The sequence below is a fragment of the Carassius auratus genome, chromosome 43 (genome assembly GCF_003368295.1).
Source record: "Carassius auratus strain Wakin chromosome 43, ASM336829v1, whole genome shotgun sequence".
In the NCBI taxonomy this organism is placed as follows: domain Eukaryota; kingdom Metazoa; phylum Chordata; class Actinopteri; order Cypriniformes; family Cyprinidae; genus Carassius; species Carassius auratus.
This window is the reverse complement of record NC_039285.1, coordinates 6,205,801-6,223,960: the sequence shown is the minus strand read 5'-3', so window position 1 is coordinate 6,223,960 and position 18,160 is coordinate 6,205,801. Positions and strand designations below refer to the sequence as shown.

The 18,160-nt window shown below is 37.0% G+C and overlaps 1 protein-coding gene across 3 annotated transcripts in view; it reads left to right on the top strand.

Annotated features, from left to right (window-relative positions):
* LOC113061549 (SLIT-ROBO Rho GTPase-activating protein 1-like) overlaps positions 1 to 18,160 on the top strand; it is an 84,751-nt gene that overhangs the window by 19,822 nt on the left and 46,769 nt on the right. For all 3 annotated transcript variants that reach the window (XM_026230737.1, XM_026230738.1, XM_026230739.1), the window contains exons 2-3: positions 7,773 to 7,968; positions 13,912 to 14,074. In XM_026230737.1, the coding sequence (XP_026086522.1) occupies positions 7,773 to 7,968; positions 13,912 to 14,074 (359 nt within the window). The remainder of the gene's footprint in view (positions 1 to 7,772; positions 7,969 to 13,911; positions 14,075 to 18,160) is intronic.

The following is an 18,160-nucleotide window of genomic DNA, read 5'->3' as shown; positions in this document are numbered from 1 at the left end:
TAAGGAAGCAGCTCTAGGATGTTATGACATTCCATGGATTCCGGCTCTAAGACCTCGAAGCCTCCAGTCCGTCAGCGGTAAACCCCCTCTGGTATCAGCGTCAGGGCTGTCAGGCCGTTCTGAGCCGTTCTGGAGAGTGGTCTCGCTCTCTTCTATGGACTTCTCTCAGTGGGCAGTCAGACAGGAAGCCAGGAGCCTGCCGGGGACTGCTAATGTTTTCAGTGGCGTTCACTCTAATAATGGATGGGATAAACCGCATATGTCGGCTAATGAGGGATGGAGTTCTGCAGGTGTGTCCTTCAGATCCGTACAGTTGTAGAACATAAGACCATGCAGATGTCTTTAGAATGAACTAGTGCCATCCAGGTGTTTGCGTGTGGGATTGAACCAACTCACGTGTCAGGCAGCTCTCGTGTGCTCCTCCATGCACTGAATTGAGTCATCACTTCAAACACCACACTGCAGGTTATTTGGAGTCGCTGCTGCATTTTTACAACGATAAAGGTCCGAAGATTCATTTGTCATTTTTGACATGAACAATTCTTTTGATCTGTGGTTGCGAGAAGTTAAGAACAATCGGAGGTAAACATGATGGAGTGTTTGTACTCCTTATTGACCTCTTAGATGTCGGGAAAAGCCCCATCTAATTACAGGAGAAGGTCTGTCGGCGTTCCACACATTTCCCAGAGCCTTACTCCAAAGGTGGCATGTCCTGGCAGCTCCCTCAAACAGTTACTATAGTTTTTGGAAGGGAGAAGGGATGAAACGTTATCCTTGCTCCTCTTTTTCAGACTCTTCTCGCTGGCATTTTCCAAACAAAAGAACAAAGTGAGCCCAAGGAGCATAGAGTGTCATCTTGCAACATAGTGGTACTTTCTTCTAGGAAAAAAAAATGTGTAAGAGAAAGAAGCCCTTTTGCAGTATGAAACTGTAATCTGAATGCGTGTATTGAGTTTTCTTGTGATGCTCTCCCCGTCCCCTGAGGGCAGTTAGAGGCCTGGATATGAATTACTAAAAGAAATGCCAGTCTTCACTCACCATGGTTGTACGTTCGTGCAGCTGATGCAAGAGATGTTTCCTGCTTTCTCACCCTTTCTCTTTCTTGTTCTTTCCCTCTTTCTTTGTTAATATTTGAATCTTTTTTTACCCTCAGCACATCTCCTAGTCTTATTGTATAATACAAACAAACAGCCCATCATTTGGATCATTTAGCCATATTTTGTAGTAAGGGTTATTGTTGTTAACTACAACTAAAACTAGTAACATTCTGGTTGCATTTTATTTTACAGTATGTGTACTAACATGTACTTATAGTGTGCTTACAGTGTATCTATCTAAGTAAGTTCTGGTAATACATAGGGTTGGGTTAGGTTTAGGAGTAGGTTCAGGGTTACTACCTAGTTATTACATAGTTATTGTAATTACTATAATAAGTACATAGTATGTACATGAGGAACAGGACTGTAAAATAAAGTGCTACCAATATTCTTGTTAATAGAAATAAAGCAGAATTAAAATGAAATATGAATATTAGATAAAAAACTGAAACAAAATTAAAAATTTGAAATGTCACCTTGTCACCCAGGCAAATGATTAAAAGCTTACGAAGCACTACAATTTAACGTGTCACTAACTAGAAAAAATAAAAATGATTAAAAGAAATTAAACCAAAATGTTAATATTCAAATAACAAAAAAACAAAATTACAAATCAAAATTACAAAAAAAGGCAAAAAAAACCCTGAAAAATAAAAGCAAATCTCATTCAAAATATTAATAAAAAACTGGCATACCATATAAATAATACTAGAAGTACACCGTTTGAAATTGCCAGATTTTTGTTGACATGTTTTGCATCCAGCTCAAACAGACATCAGACAGCAGCTGATTAAACAACCTTAATATAATTCTAAATCTCACATTTCTACTGCTCCATGTCTTTATTTGGGTTGGATTTGAATGATGACTCTCATGGGCCTCTGTAAATATGTTCAGTGATTGATGTTCTACACATATCTGCCAGAAGTGGGCCTGTCTGCTCTTGTTGGGACTGGGAGGATAGAAACCATTTGAGCAGCTAGTGGGTAACTGGCTCAAATTGTCATCGTCCATCGTCCTTTTTTTTAGTTTTTTATTTTGACTTTTTTTTTACTTCACTTTTGGGAAACCTGTTTGGAAACATCATATTTTCACAGTTCCTTTGTATTCCACTACTGGCCAAAATTAAACCGTTAACAAATAAAGCTTTATTTATAGGGTTTAATTGGTTGCCTGTGTGTTCAAATTGTTTGTATGATGCAGTTTCTCCATAAATATCACTGCAACAAATTTTCCCCACAATATTGCCATTGTTTACTTCAATTACACAAATAATCAATTTTAAGTAATATAGTTAAGTAATAATATTACTAAATATATTTTTGCTTTAGAATGAAATTATTTTAATTAATTAATAATAATAATACGTATAAGTATAGTCCGTTTTGTCCTGGTTCAGTTTTCCAAAAATGTCTAAAGGGAAGAACTTAATTTTTACAATATTGGTTTATTTCTTATTATATTTCTTTTTGCTATACTTGGCCCTTTGTCTTAAAACATGGTGCCAAGACTAGATTAGACTTCCTACTAAACTCATTTATTTGTCTTGAAAAAATAATTTACTGATATTTACTTGGCTTGGCTGACCACGTTGTAGAGAGTTTTGATACTTTCTAAGCCATTTTACTGGCAGCTTTCCTCGGCCTCAGTCTAAAAAGGGAATCTCCAAACATTGAGTTAGTTTCCAAGGGTGTGCTATTGATACATGTATAAAATTTGAGGAGAGGAGCGGGTGAATGGAGGAGTTAAAAGAGATTGAGGGTTAAAGGAGTTCATGCAGAAAGATGTAATTTGGTCATGGACAGGAAGGATCTGCTTCTCAGTAGGTCAGTAGACCACAGTCAGAGCTGAATATGAAGACATACACAAAGACTGCCTAGGGGCCAGTGCCAGTCTTTCCTATTTATGTGTGTGTTTGTGTAAGCAGGCCTCCAGACCATCAGGAAATGGTAATGAGCTAATAGCTCAACTCAGTCCTCTGAGGTTCAGACTTCCTGCTGGGTCTGAAGAAGACTTACAGTCAGATAAAGCAACATGTGTGCCCCATGTTCATGTTGCCACCATGCAAAAAAGCCACATACAGGGATGGCTGGTTTTATAAATAGTTGGATTAAAAGATTTTTATATCCACAGCAAACATTTTGACTGGTCCTGTTACATATAATGCTAAATATAAATTTATTTACATACTTATTTACATGTGTCAGATGAAATTAATACATACAAATTTTGTAAAAAAATACATTTATATATTTATTTAAATATGTAGATGCGTAAATATTTATAGATATTTTCTGACCTTATAAATATGTGATCTCAGTCTGAAGTTATATTGAACATTCACACTATTTGGGAACATTGATAGACGTAAGATAATGATGGTTAAATTGCCCTTGGCTCTTTTTGGTACTCTATAGGAAGTCAAACAGATTTAGATGTCAGCGGGCTAAATTACAGGAGATATTAAATATCAGATTTTCTCCTCCTGAGGTCAGTGTAGTGCTATCTAACCATAGAAATATTGTATGACGTTCTGCCTGAGTCCATAATATCGAACTGATGATAATATAACAATATTTCAATTATTATATTTTATTTAGTTTTTCTTTTGTAACTTTTGTTTTTATTTATTTATGTTGATTCAGTGGTGAAATCTGACCTACATATACTTTCTTGAGGTTTTCCCTCTCACTGGCATAGTGACGATGACAAAATAAGACGCATAATAATGACTGGTCACAGACTTGCCCTCCAGTTACTTCAGTTCACATACCTGAATACTTAAATTTAACTAATTAAAAAGAACACAGGGACTTGCTTGGGAAATAAGACCTCATTAAAGTGGCTTAACAAGAATTTTGTCCACTTTTAATGTTTTGTTTAACTTCTGTTGTGAAATCGTTCCAAGTCTGCATTTATTCTGTTTAGGCCTTGTGTTGATTTGTAGTGTGAACAGTGCGGTTCACAGCAAGGCTTTTAGTTTCTCCAACAAGATGGTTTGTTAGCGGTATACTGCAAGCTCACTGCTCTTTGAGCTGTCAAAAGCAAGTAGACTTTCTTTTATGTATTAGAGTTGGTAAAAATCAATCTGGCCATGGGCGATCACATTGCACACATTGCTCCTGAGCGCTGGCACAAGGCCGACTGCCTGACGTCTCCCAGCTGTGCTGAACCATATGAAAACAGGATATTCCCCCAGCCACTGCCCACCTGTCTACCTGTCTTCACTGAAACACTCACAATCTATTATGAGTATTAAACAGGATTTTTGTTCCCATAGGGTATAGCTATGAATGATTCTGATGACTTGCTACTAGCATGATCATGTATGGAGCATATGTTGAAGGCCTTTGGTTGCAGTGCATTTTAGTGGTGTTCAGATAAAGCCCTCTTGTAATGTCTAGTAAAGAGATATTTTAGCATTTTTTGTTAAAAACAAATAGAAATAAAACAAAATGAATAATAAAATAAAAACTGTAAAAGTACATTTTAGTATTATTCTGATTGTGTATCTATATGATGATGCTCTATATGCATGTATATGATAATGCAACTTTCATTAACTTTTCATTAAAGCCATAAAAACTGCATATATCAGAAAGTGTTTTCAAATCAAAATAATAATGGGATATTTTATAATGTCTGTTTATCATTTTTCAGCAACGAAGCAGCTAGACTCTGTACCGCAAAGCCATATTTTTATATTTATAACCTTAAAAAAAATATTGGGACACTTTTTTTGATGGAGACATGTACCCCAGTTCTGAAGAAAGCCTGGGAAAGCCCCTAGTTTACAGAAGTTTATTAACTGCCCAGATACAGTACATAGTTTGGCACTTCACTTAGGTAATTGAGCAAATGTGAGAGTCTGGAAAGTATTCCCATTCCAGAGTTGTTAGCAGATGGCAGTTCTGGATAACCCAGTGCATTAAAACAGTTCTCCTGACAAATGCTATTTCAGGTAGCGCTGATGAGAACGTCCGCATACAGGATTCTGGTACAGTGTGTCCCACATACCTGTAGCTTATGGCACAGACTGCAGCATGCTGTTAGGACTGGCATTTGAGAATATACAGTAGAAGCTGATATGATGGCATAGATACAGTCATGTTGCTCGTTTAGTTACCCCCAATTCCTATTGCCATGATGCAAAAAATATTATTTTCATCTGTGTGATAAAAAATAATGCATTGTAAAATGTTTATATTGTCCTGGCCATTTTTTCCATTTCATTTTTTTTTTAATTCATTGGAAGTTGATAGCCTTGGTAGACTACTCTGGCTAAAGTCTGTTTTTCGGGATCTTTGTGTAATAAGTAGAAATTTCTAGGGATGCACCATTAATTTTACCCAATATTATCAATATCTCTACACATGCATGATTTCACATGGAGCAGCACTTACTACACATTTTCCTGCTCTTTAAAGGGGGGGGGTGGGGGGGGGGGGCGAAATGCTCGTTTTCACTCAATATCCTGTTAATCTTGAGTACCTATAGAGTAGTACTGCATCCTTCATATCTCTAAAAAGTCTTTAGTTTTATTATATTTATAAGAGAAAGATAGTCTGTACCGTTTTTTCCCAGAAAAACACAAGCGCCTGGAGGCGTGACGTGTGGGCGGAGCTAAATAATCACGAGCGCCAGTAGGCTTTTGCGTTGAGAGCGTTTGGAAGCTGTGACATTACCGTGAGGGAAAAAAACATCATCCAAAACAAACCATGGCTAACAGTCAGATTCAGCATATATTTATGATCCAGAATCAGATCCAGAGGCTGAAATTGAACAAGATCAGCAGCAACGACTACAGCAGGACGTCTCTATGTAGTACGTATTGAAACTGTATATATTTGCTTAGCGGTTTTGGAAAATGACTAAGTTCCACTTTATGTCGTCTTTTTATTTTTTTATTTTTTTTTAAGCTGTACATGTGGAAAATGCAGTTTGATGACAACATCGCATGTTGTTTACTTGATGTGCTTACGCGCCGATAGCTAAGTTAACAACACAGAGATATTTGAAGCAGTTTTACTCACCGCCTGCGGTTCCAACACACGATCGTGACCCTTTTTCGTTGGGACTGCATCATCCTTAAGAAATAAACGATATGCAAATCTGGCGTCAAACTGGGCCTTGTTTGTAAAACAAGCATCTTCGAAATGCAGGGAACAAACACAAACACTTGCACAGCTCCGTTGATGCTCTGTAAAAATAAACTCCATCCACTCCATGCACATAATCTGTGCAGGGTTGTCTTGCCCTGGCAACCAAAAACACACTTCTTTTGTGACATTTCGCTCTCGCTCTGATCAGTGAATGTCTCTGCTCTGCTCTACGGGAGCGCGCGCCATATAAGGAAATTCCGCCCCATCTAACGTCACACAGACCCATACTCGAAAAAAACTTTACGAAACCTGTGACAAACCGGAAAAATTAAGCTGTACAACTTAATTTTTGAAACTTTGTCCATGTTTAGCATGGGAATCCATCTCTTTAACAGTGTAAAAAACTCAGTATGCATGAAATAGCATTTCACCCCCCCCCCCCCCTTTAAAGAAAAGTATTCAATCTCTGCTATACGCTCATCCTGGACCTGATCATTTGCTATCTTTGTAACCCACCTGTGAGTGCTGAAATTGTTGAAGCTAACTGTTGAGACAGACAGCAGAGGGCTGATTAGCTTGGATTCCACCTTCAGGTCTTGTTTGTGCAGTATAAGATGGCTCACAGGTGCTCACATCTATCTCTCTGTTTGAAGTGGATCAAAGGGCTTTGATCCTGACACACAGTCTCACACATGCTTCAGCACACTGACTCCATGCAGATGTTTACCATACACATGACCTCACTGGACCAGGAATGCTCTTTGTAATCACGAGCCCCCTTCACACTGCACGTCAGACCTGGCATATTGCCAGAACATTGCCGGGTCGCCTTCTGTGTGAAAGCAACCACATCCCGGGATTGATTCCGGCATTGAACCCAGGTCGGGGACCTAGTAACATTGCTGGGGACGAGCGCTGTTTGAACAAAAGCCAGATCTAATGCCGTGTCGAAGTGATGATGCACGTTATTGCGCAACTCTTTTCCGGCTGTTTTGAAAAAAGATCAACGTTCGCAACAAAAAAATATGGGCAAACTGTAATGAAGCAGAGATCAGTTAGTTCCTCACTTTCCGCGCTGACGCTGAGATCGTTTGCTTGCTTCAGTGAAAGTATAACGTGCTTAGCGTTTTTGACTCGTACATTACACGTCACACCCTGATGTCAAGGGGCAAGGGGACAATCACATGAGGAAACCAGAATTTTGGCAACAAAAAAAAGTGCTGTACAAACATCGGCTTTAGAGAGCCATTAGGTTAGTTTCTGGGACCGTTCCTCATTCTGTCTGTGATGAAATGCAGCATAAGGGTATTACCTGCTACACCTGAGGATCCTGGATTACTGTAGTATTGCTGATATGGCACAATGAAACTAGCCCAGGGCAAATCTGAATGCTTTATTTATAGAAGATATATTGCTGGCCATTTTTTAATTTTTTTGCCTGCCTTCATGGGCTGCTTGCAAGAGGTTTCCAGAACACCATTGAAGTTTGTAATGAAATGATGATTATTCTTCAGTCCATTCGTGATTTCTATTGAGAGACTCTTACAACAAACCATGTTTGGTTTTTGTTCAGAGATTCGAGCCCAACTGGTGGAACAGCAGAAATGTCTGGAGCAGCAGACAGACATGAGGGTCCAGCTCCTTCAGGACCTCCAGGACTTCTTCCGCAAGAAGTCAGAGATCGAGACGGAGTACTCACGCAACCTGGAGAAGCTCGCCGAACGCTTCATGGCCAAGACCAGGAGTACCAAGGACCATCAGCAATATAAGTGAGTGTGTTATATGAATGATTAATACTTGCAACTCTTTTGTGGGTTGAATCTACAACTTCTTGTACTCTGGCCCAGCTCTTTAATCACTTACCCACACCATTATTATTACGGTCTAAAGGTTTTTTTATTGTAAGATTGACACTTTGACTTCTCCTAAATTGCTATGTGTGTCACATGAACGATTTTTTAAAATGATGCTGTCTTTTATTCAACATATGTAATCATGTTGAAAGGGAAATATGAAGTTATCCTATATTTTTTTATTTTACATTTTTAAATGACAGAATTTATATTTTATGCTACACTTTTCATTTCCAATCTAAATTTTTTAAATAAGTATCGGAATTGAAAATTAAGTATTATATATTTGTGTATACATTTGTGTGAAGATTTCTTATCAGTTTCATTTAGTAAAATATATACGTCTCAGAATTACATTTTAATGAGTCCTTTTTTCTTAACCATTACTTGTCACACATGTTTTCCTGCTGATTTATTCCCAGTGTAGTGCATTGTGACAGGCACGAACCATGATCATGGTCTCATTATGCCAGAGTCACTGGCTGGAAAAGACTATCGACATCTATATAAAGTTGGTAGAGAAACCGTGGGTACAACTCAGATTATTGTGTGTTTGCTTTTCACTTCTGTAAAAAGACAGACCAAATGCTGGTTTAAGAGCCCTAAATGAGTCCAGCAGCTGTGAGCAAAACTGGAGGCAATGGAGAATCTCGGTCGTGGCGCTTGTGGTTTATGTGGCCTGTCGGTTTGAGAGCAGAATAAGCTACTTGACACAATTCACTAACATTTTCTGAAAGACAAGGACTTAAACTTGCCAGTTCACAGATGCAGAAGTAAAGAAGGCTCCAGATTACAGTGCGATGTGACGCAAATTGCTCATTTTTTGTCTTTTGGAGATTAAAAAACTATAAAGTGCTGATGTTAGCTGGGTGGCGAGTTCTAAACCCAGCCTAGATCAGCTGTGTGTCGGATGAATTAGCATTATATATATCTGTAAGTAACTGAAAGGCTACTTTCTAAACCATTTCAAGTCACTTTACCAGGTCTCTTAGCTAAACTTGGACTATTTTGTAACCACAGGGCTTCTGTAAAGAGGTCCAGACCATGGTCTGTGATTGTATCCGATTTTATTCCGTAGTCCAGAGGTCTGGCCCGATGTCTGACCAATGGCGTCAAGAGGAGGCCAGCTGAGCCAAAGCAGAGGGTGTGTTTTACCCCTTCGCTGAAGGTGGCGGGGTACTTGTGGTCAGCTGAATTCTGCAAAACCAGTGAGAGGAAAGATTAAGCAACTATTTGTCAAGAAACACAGTTTACTCTTCCTGTGGGATTGTAGTTACAGAATCAATCTTCTCACTGGCACTAGGAGCATCTCGGGTGACTCAGAGCTAAGTGTGATGGATCAGGCCTAAAGGTTTAGTAATGTATAACTAGTGTTTGTTTGAACTTGGTTAGCTCCTAACCCAAAGTTTCCATTTCAGAGTCTCTTTTTTTTGGTATGAAGTGAAGATTTGATTTGTGACTTCTGTAGAGACATTTTAGAGAGTAATGATAACCATGACAGTAAAGACTTTTATATTGTTAAAAACTTTCTTTTTTTAAATAAATGCTGTTATTTTGAACTCTCTATTCATCGAAGAATCCTGAAAAATGGTTTTCACAAAAATATTAAGTAGCACAGCTGTTTTCAACATTGATCATAATAAGAAATGCTTATCGAGCATCGAATCAGAATGAGTTCTGAAGCATCATGTGACACTGAAGACTGGAGAAATGACGGCTGAAAATGAAGCTTGTAGTCAAAGGAATAAATTACTTTTAAAATATTTAACCATTATTTTACACTGTAAAAATGTTTGACAGTATTAGTTTTTACTGAAAGAGACTTTATACAAAAGCAACAAATAAAATCTTGCCTACCCAAAACTTTTGATTATTAGTGTGTGTTTTAATAAATCAATATTTTAATGAATTTGAAGTAAATATCGTAATATTTAGTATTACAAATATATGTAGGAAAACTGAACAGGTACTGGTGGTTTTCTGGCAGTACATTATATGTTAATTATAAAGACATTTCTTTCAAGCATAAAATATAACACAATGCAACACATAATTCAAAATACTCAAAAATGTATTCATAATACCATAGTGTATTGTGCTCTATTATTACAGACTTTTCTTACAGTGCATGCCAATTATCATATTAAATTGGCCCTATAGTTATTGATTTCATATAATATTTATTTTAGTTGTTTCTATCCACATATGTGCATCCTTACAAGGCAGTGTTTGTGAGCTGTGTGGTTAAACTTCTCCCAGATGACACTGTCGTCGTGGCGACACATCGACTGGTGCTTAGTTTAGTGCACGTGTTTGTTGAGCTAACAGGCATCACACACTGTTTGCCCAGGGAGGCTGCTGGACTCAGGATGGGAATTATTTCATAATATGCAGCATCCAGCTGCCACTCCTTGGTCAGTAGATTTCCTTTTATTATCTATCATTTAGCAGATGCATTTTAGCCAAATAGACCTTCCACAAGGACACATCTGCCCTAGGAAACTGAGCTTAAGTGCCTTTTTATATATTATTTTATAAAGCTAGTTTAAGAAAACTGAATTCAAGTGCCTTTTTTTTTAGCATATAACAGATTTGAACCTTTTTCCTTTTGGTTGCATGCCTAAAATTAATTGCAATGCACTTAGGCATTAAGATTTATGCTTTGCCCCAGTAAGGTTGGTCTCAGTTGTCTGCATGATTTTTCACCTTCATGTGCATTGATGACCTTGTTGTAGGATGCCAAACTCTCCAATGAAGCAGTCTAGTTTGCTCTGGCACTTCAAAATCGATGAGCTGTCAATATAATGTTTGTGATCTGCGGGATGTTTAAACCAGAACCGAATGAGGTTCCTCTGGCTACAGTGTGTTTGTACCACTGGATATTTTGATATTAGCACATTAGAGACACATTCATTTTGTTTAGAAAACCAAGCGTAATTCATTTGGGTGCCAGTGTAGTCGCTGTATATAGACTTGCTTACACCTGGGATGTTGAACATGAATAAAAGATGCTGGCTTTGAAAATGAAGAAGTTTTGTAATGGCTTTCCCTGTATCTTTTATAGTGTGTGTTCCACAGAAAAAAGCAAGTCATGATGAGGGTTTAGAATGAAATGTGAGAGAGAGGAAAAAAACAAGTCAAGGTGAACTATTGCTTTAAAGTTGGTTTTGATGTACCTTCATTCCCATTCGGTCTTTACTCTCTGGAGTAATTTTACATATTAAAATCTTCCATTCCCTTGAAATGATCTAGTCATATTGTTCCTTTACCTTGAATTCCATCAGCTTTCTTCACTGGCTGTTTTCTCCTCTCAACTCATTTTGAAGTTTTATGATCAAAATCTGCTCTGTGCAGTGATTTGAGAGCATAAAGTGGTGCATCAAAGCATAGTGGAGGGTTAGTTGCTGTGTCGTCCTTTGGAGGGAGAGGTGGTCACTTGGAGGCCAATTGTTATTTAATCTTGTCTGAGCAGTAGCACTGATTTACTGCAGCTTTTAATGGGGCAGCTGGCTCTCTGTTCTCTACTCCCCAGTACTGGCTGCTTTTGTTTCAGTTCTGATTAGTCACGTGCTTTCCAAATGAACTCATTATCATGCCTTATGATCCTTATGACCCAGTGTGACCGCTTCCTCTCCAGTAATCATCACTCCTGTTTTACCCACCATGGCAGTGAGCTAATAGACTCTACGATCCATGTGACTCTGCGTGATGGAGCTGTATCGTAAATGGTTGCAGCCTGTTGCAATCTGGGCTTCCAGTGCACTGACCTCAGAGACACAAAGCTCCATGTCCCTTAGCACTTCTCGACTATCACCTGGTGTTATTTTAGGACAAATTATATGCTATAGTTTTTGTTTATATATTTTGTATTATATTTTTATAGTTTCTGTTTTCAATTACATTTTTGCCAAGGTTGTAGTATTTTGGATTGTTTTTTGTCTTTTTTTTGTTTAGAAATTCAACTATAGATCTGTGTAGAAAGTTAATATAGTTTGTTAATTTTATTTAGTAATTTTAATATATATATATATATATATATATATATATATATATATATATATATATATATATATATATATATATATATATATATATATATATATCCACACAAACACACACAGTAGTTGATTAATTTAGTTTTAATTGATTTAATATTTAAAGTTAAACTATGCAAAAATAATATGTTGCTACTCAGTGGTAGAGCATTGTGTTAGCATCGCAAATTATGGCCTGAATTTAAATTAGATTAGATTCAACTTTATTGTCATTGCACATGTAAGGTACAAGGCAATGAAATGCACTGCATGAATGCACTGTAAGTTGCTTTGGATAAAAGCATATGCTAAATGGATAAATGTAAAAAATTAATAAATGGACAATATTTTAGCTAATGTTTAATTTAACTAAGTAGTTAGTATTGCATAGGCTCCCATAATTCTCCCTGCAATCTGAAATCCAGGCGTGTTCATATTGTGACCATGCATCTTTAAGCTTTTAGCTCAGTTAGATTAACCATTTGATCCAGTCTTACATAGATGACTGATTCTAAACAGCCCAGTTACTCCAATGAATGTCTGTAATCTCAGGAACTTGTGGAATTAGTATATTTCCTGTGTTTGTAGAACAATGTTAAGGTTAAAAGATTTATCAGCTCAGCTGGTGCGGATGCATGTTTTTTCAGTACTTCCATTGGATGCCATCAGGCCGCAGACCTTCAACTGCAATGATGAAACGCTTTGCCTGTTTTGCAGGGAGGGTTAAGGAGGGAAACGCTGAAAAAAAAGTGCTTCCTTACTTGCATCCAAATATCTGTCAACTGCCAATGTCACCTCCTCAAATGCAACATTTTTCTTTTTTCTTCAGGGTTGTTTTTTTTTTTTGTGAGGCTTTGCTATTACTGTTGCTCATATTTAGGAGTCTGTTCTAGAATGCAAAATTTTCTCCATGTCGAATGGCCATTTTATGTCTTCATTCTTTTGGAAGAACAAGGATCTGACACAAAGAACTAGATGAGGGAGAATTTTGAATAGAAGAAAACTGCGATTTTATTGCAGATTAAAAGTAGTAGATACATTTTATATTGTGATTTTGCTCTAGTATTTATCTTGTTAGGCTGATAACTTTCTTATCAGAAGAAAGATGATGAAACCGTAAGATTGCGATTGTTTTGTATCTTATTATATTTTTGAACGTAATTTATTCCTATGATCTTCAGTGTCACATGATCCTTTAGAAATAATTTTAATATAATGCTTTGTTGATCAAGACACATCTTATGAATTTTGAAAATAGTTGTGCTGCTTTATAATTTTTGTGGAAGGCTTTGTTTCAAAATTATTTGATAAAATAGAAAGTTAAAAAAATAATGCCATTTATTTGAAATGGAAGTCTTTTGCAAAGTCTTTATAAACTTAATGTCTTTACTGTCACTTTTGAACAGTTTAAGGTGAATAAAAGTTTACATTTCTTACTGGCCCCAACAGTTTGAATAGTATTGAACTTATTTCTAAAGTAGCTAAAGTACAGTTGGTCTGTTATCACTATATAATGATCTGGAGTGTGTTCTGACCCAGAAACTTAAAAAATGTCCCATATGTCCCAGAAACACTGATGTTTCATTTTAAGTCTGAATCTTGGTTCAGTTGCTGTGCAATAACGCTACAAAGTATCCACAGATCATGCATGCTTATATAGAGGGATGTTAATAAGATCCACGTGAATTACAGCCTGACGGGTGCTGGGAAGATTGATCTGTCTGTGGTTTTGTCCAGTTCTTGAGTTAAGTGCACAGATGGTGCTGACAGCTTGCAGACAGGATCCTTTCATTATGTTTGATCTCTGTTTCTCTCGCACATGCAGGAAAGACCAGAATCTCCTGTCTCCGGTCAACTGCTGGTACCTGTTGCTGAACCAGGTTCGACGGGAGAGCAAAGACCATGCGACACTGAGTGACATTTATTTGAACAACGTCATCATGCGCTTCATGCAGATTAGTGAAGACTCCACACGTCTTCTCAAAAAGGTCAGGACTGTTTTCGATTACATTTCCAAGATGTGCTGTCTCTAAATGTCCTGGCAGAAGAGTCTCAAAATAAATTCAAACCAAAGTTGACTTGTTTTTAAAGGGGTAGTTTACACTATTGTGTTTATGGGGTGCAGTCTAACATGTGTTCATCCTTCTTTTTTTTAAACGCATTATTTTTCACATAGTTTACCTTTATTCCACACCGATCTGTCCCTTCTATGTATGTATATATATATATTGTATATGGCATTTTAAAATATATTAAAATAATTACACAATTATTTAAAATGATAAAAAATTATGTTAATACCATTTTACAGTATTTTTGATCAAATAAATGCAGCCTTGGTGAGCACAAGAGACTTCTTTCAAAAACAAAAAAAATCTTGCCGACCACAAACTTTTGAACATTAGTGTAGATGAATGATTATAATTTGGGGGGAAGCGTCGGACTCCCAATCGAAGGGTTGTGAGTTCTAGTCTCGGGCCGGACGGAATTGTGGGTGGGGGGAGTGCATGAACAGCTCTCTCTCCACCTTCAATACCACGACTTAGGTGCGTTTGAGCAAGGCATCGAACCCCCAACTGCTCCCCGGGTGCGCAGCATAAATGGCTGCCCACTGCTCCGGGTGTGTGCTCACAGTGTGTGTGTGTGTGTTCACTGCTCTGTGTGTGTGCATTTCGGATGGGTTAAATGCAGAGCACAAATTCTGAGTATGGGTCACCATACTTGGCTGAATGTCACTTTCACTTCACTTCACTTCACTTTGTGAAACGCAACTGATTTTCATGTAATTGTGGAATAAAAAACCTCTTAAATTTAAAGGTATTTTCATAGGTCTAAAACAAGCTCAAATGGCATTTGACAAACTTTGCATTTGTCATTACATTTTTATTTTTTTGTTTGTTTGTTTGTTTATATCTATTGTAATTGCATTATAGTATTTACACACAAAAAAAGAGTGATCAACATTTTGCCATAAGTGCAGGTGATTAAATTGTACTAAACTTGAAGTATTCTTTAAGATTCACATGATATAAAATGCCCTGCCATTCTGGAGAATAACGACCTGCATAAATCAAGACGCTTCAATTTTAAGTCATAAGATGTGCAGTTATTTTTATCTGTGTATTGGCAAAAAAAGCTCTTTGTTGAGCTAGATGTCCAATTCCTGTCTTGCATTGTTTTACTGTCATTCCTCTTTCCTTTTTAGTTATTCTTCTATTCTGAAAGCTATTTTTATTCCTTTAGATTTTATATTACTTTCATGCAGTTCCTGTTATGTTTCTGGATGGTGGACTCCAAAAACAACTTAACCGCAAATGTAAGCTGTTCGTAAAGCAATTGTTCACCCAACAATGGAAATTCTGTCTTCGTTTACTCTCCTTCCTGTCGGTCCAAATTTCTATGACTTACTTCTGTGGAACACAAAAGAAGATATTTATAAAAATGTTTTTGTCCATTTAATGAATGTCTGTTGGGTCAAAAGTAGTTTTGGTCTCCACTGGTCTTCAATTCAACATTTTGTTTTATTCAATTTTATTTATATTTTTTTCATGATATCTTTCACAGGAGAAAGAAAGTCATACGTTTAGAACAACATGAGATGATTAAATGACAAAATATAAATTTTTGGGTGATCCTTCCCTTTAAATAAGTGAATACTAAATCTTTGTCTTCTGTGCTGCAGTAAACATTTGGGTATATTTCTTCAAATGCATCCTCTGTGCTGCCGTTGCTGTATAAAGATGACTTAAGAGACTTTTGAAGTGTACCTGGGTGCAATTAGGTCTAGCCTAACCATAAGCAATATGGGTCATGTAAAGTTTTGCGTGGTTCTTCAGGGTTGTTTGTGTGCCTGTACTCACTAGTCAGATTTACGATGTGTGCCTGGCCATGCGGGACCTCTGCTTCTGGGCTGTGGTTCTGTTCTGAGAAGTTCCTAAAGCCCGAGCTCTAATCATGGCCTCCTGCCTGTTGTTTGATGTCTGCTGCCCCATGACCGAGATGACGTGGCGGTCCCTTCAGCGCAGGCCACAGAAGGGGGACAACTCCCAAACAGATTACGTGCTGGCATTCATGCTAGTCATATGAGACGACCACAACAGCAAATTAGAAGGCTGGAATGTAGGAGGTAAAAGTTTGGTCTCAAACAAGGATTATTCAAAGGGCTTGACCAGTAACTCTGACCGGCTTTGAGATAGTTAAAGGGATAGTGGAAGGGAAAATGAATGTTGTGTCATTATTTACTGTTTTTCATAACCAGCATGCATTTCTTTCTTCCCTAAAACACAGCTCTTTTTTTAATTTACTTTTTTTTTTTTTTGATAAGTTTATAATGTATCATAAAAGTGGTGTAAATGACTCATGCTCTTATCAACTCTTTGATTCTCAAGGCCTCCCATTCTCCACAACTGTTCAAAGACCACATAATTTAGGATAATTTTGCACTTTTTTATTATTATTATTTCTTCTCAAAACTTGGCTTAACTAGAAAAATGTGTATTCATTATAACAATGCCCATGCCACATACCATTTTTATCATTTTAGTAATTGACACGATTTTTCATTGTTTGTTTTCACAGGATCTCATTGTTAGTTTATATATAAATAGTCATACTAAAACTGGTTTTCACTTAGGTGTGTGTGTGTTAAAAAAAAAAAAAGGATTACTCAGTTGACAAAATAATCAGTAGATTAATTAGTTACAGCCCGAGATTAGTTAAAATATTTCTAAATACAACTTCATTGTTTTACTTTTTGTAATAAAAAGACAAACATTTTATTGAAAACTTCTTAAAAGCAGTATTAAAATATTGTTGCATTCTAGTGAACCAAGTATCTGTACTTTGTCTCATCTCATTAGCCAAGTGTATTGTCATATAACTAGTGTCGATAAGCGATGATATAGCTCATAATTTTCCAAGTGTATGGTACAGCTTTCATTCTGCAGGTCAATCATATATTCATGAAAAAGAAAATCAGTTTGAATAAAGAAATAACTTTGCCATAGTATCCTTTCAAATGTCAAAGTTGTCACAGTCATTGCATGCTTTGCATGTGTTGCCCCGCCCCCCGAAAAAAGTTCAGGCTCAGGATTTTTTTTTTGCTTTAACCCCTGTATATAGATATATACACTGAACATAATTATAAACGCAGTACTTTTGTTTTTGCCCCCATTTTTCATGAGCTTCACCCGTGAGGAAAATGGATTATCTTGGCAAAGGAGAAGTGCTCACTAACACTGATTTAGACAGATTAGTGAACAATATTTGAGAGAAATAGGCTAAATTATTTTGAATAAATTTAAGTTATTCCTTTTTTTTTTTTTCTTTTTTTTTTGAGAACCATTACTCCATATGAGTCACTCAAGGCACCTCCATAGCATTTAGTGGGGAATGGAATAGAATTTAATACTTTATTCACAGAAAATCATGAAAAGCATTTGCTGATGTTATCAAATAATCATATCAAAGACTCAGGCAATCCAGTTCATAAAACTTGTCCAAACAATTCATTCACAAGAACGAAATGATCCGGGAAGTGGGTCTGTTCATCACACAATGCAATCTTATGGCATCAGAACACTTGAAATGTAGTCCAAGAGTCATATGGACCACTAGTATGAGACTTTCATGGTACTTTTGAGTAGGTCTTGAGGGTTTGAAACAAGATGAGCTTGAGTATGTTGCATCAAGGGGAAGCTCCCATTATAATAAGCAAGGTTAAATACTTTATTATGACAAAAGAACCAGGTGTTCTCTGTGCTCCTCACAGCTGTTTTATTTAGAGTGACTACGTTATACTCAAGGATGATAAATACATCTGTAGTGCAGTGGAGGAGATGGTCTGGAAGAACTTTAAAGACCTCAGGAGTCATGACAGAAACTATTGATAGAAAAACCTCAAAACAAAGCCGATGTGTCTGTATCCCTTAAATGACTAGTTATATTCCAAAACGTCCTCTTACACACAGCCTCTTGCTCTCTGCTGTCTGTGTTGACAAAGAGTGGTAGAAGAGAGAGGGCAGTGGGTTGTTTGGCTTAAGGGTGCTCGATGTTGTTGGCGGGGGGCTGTCATT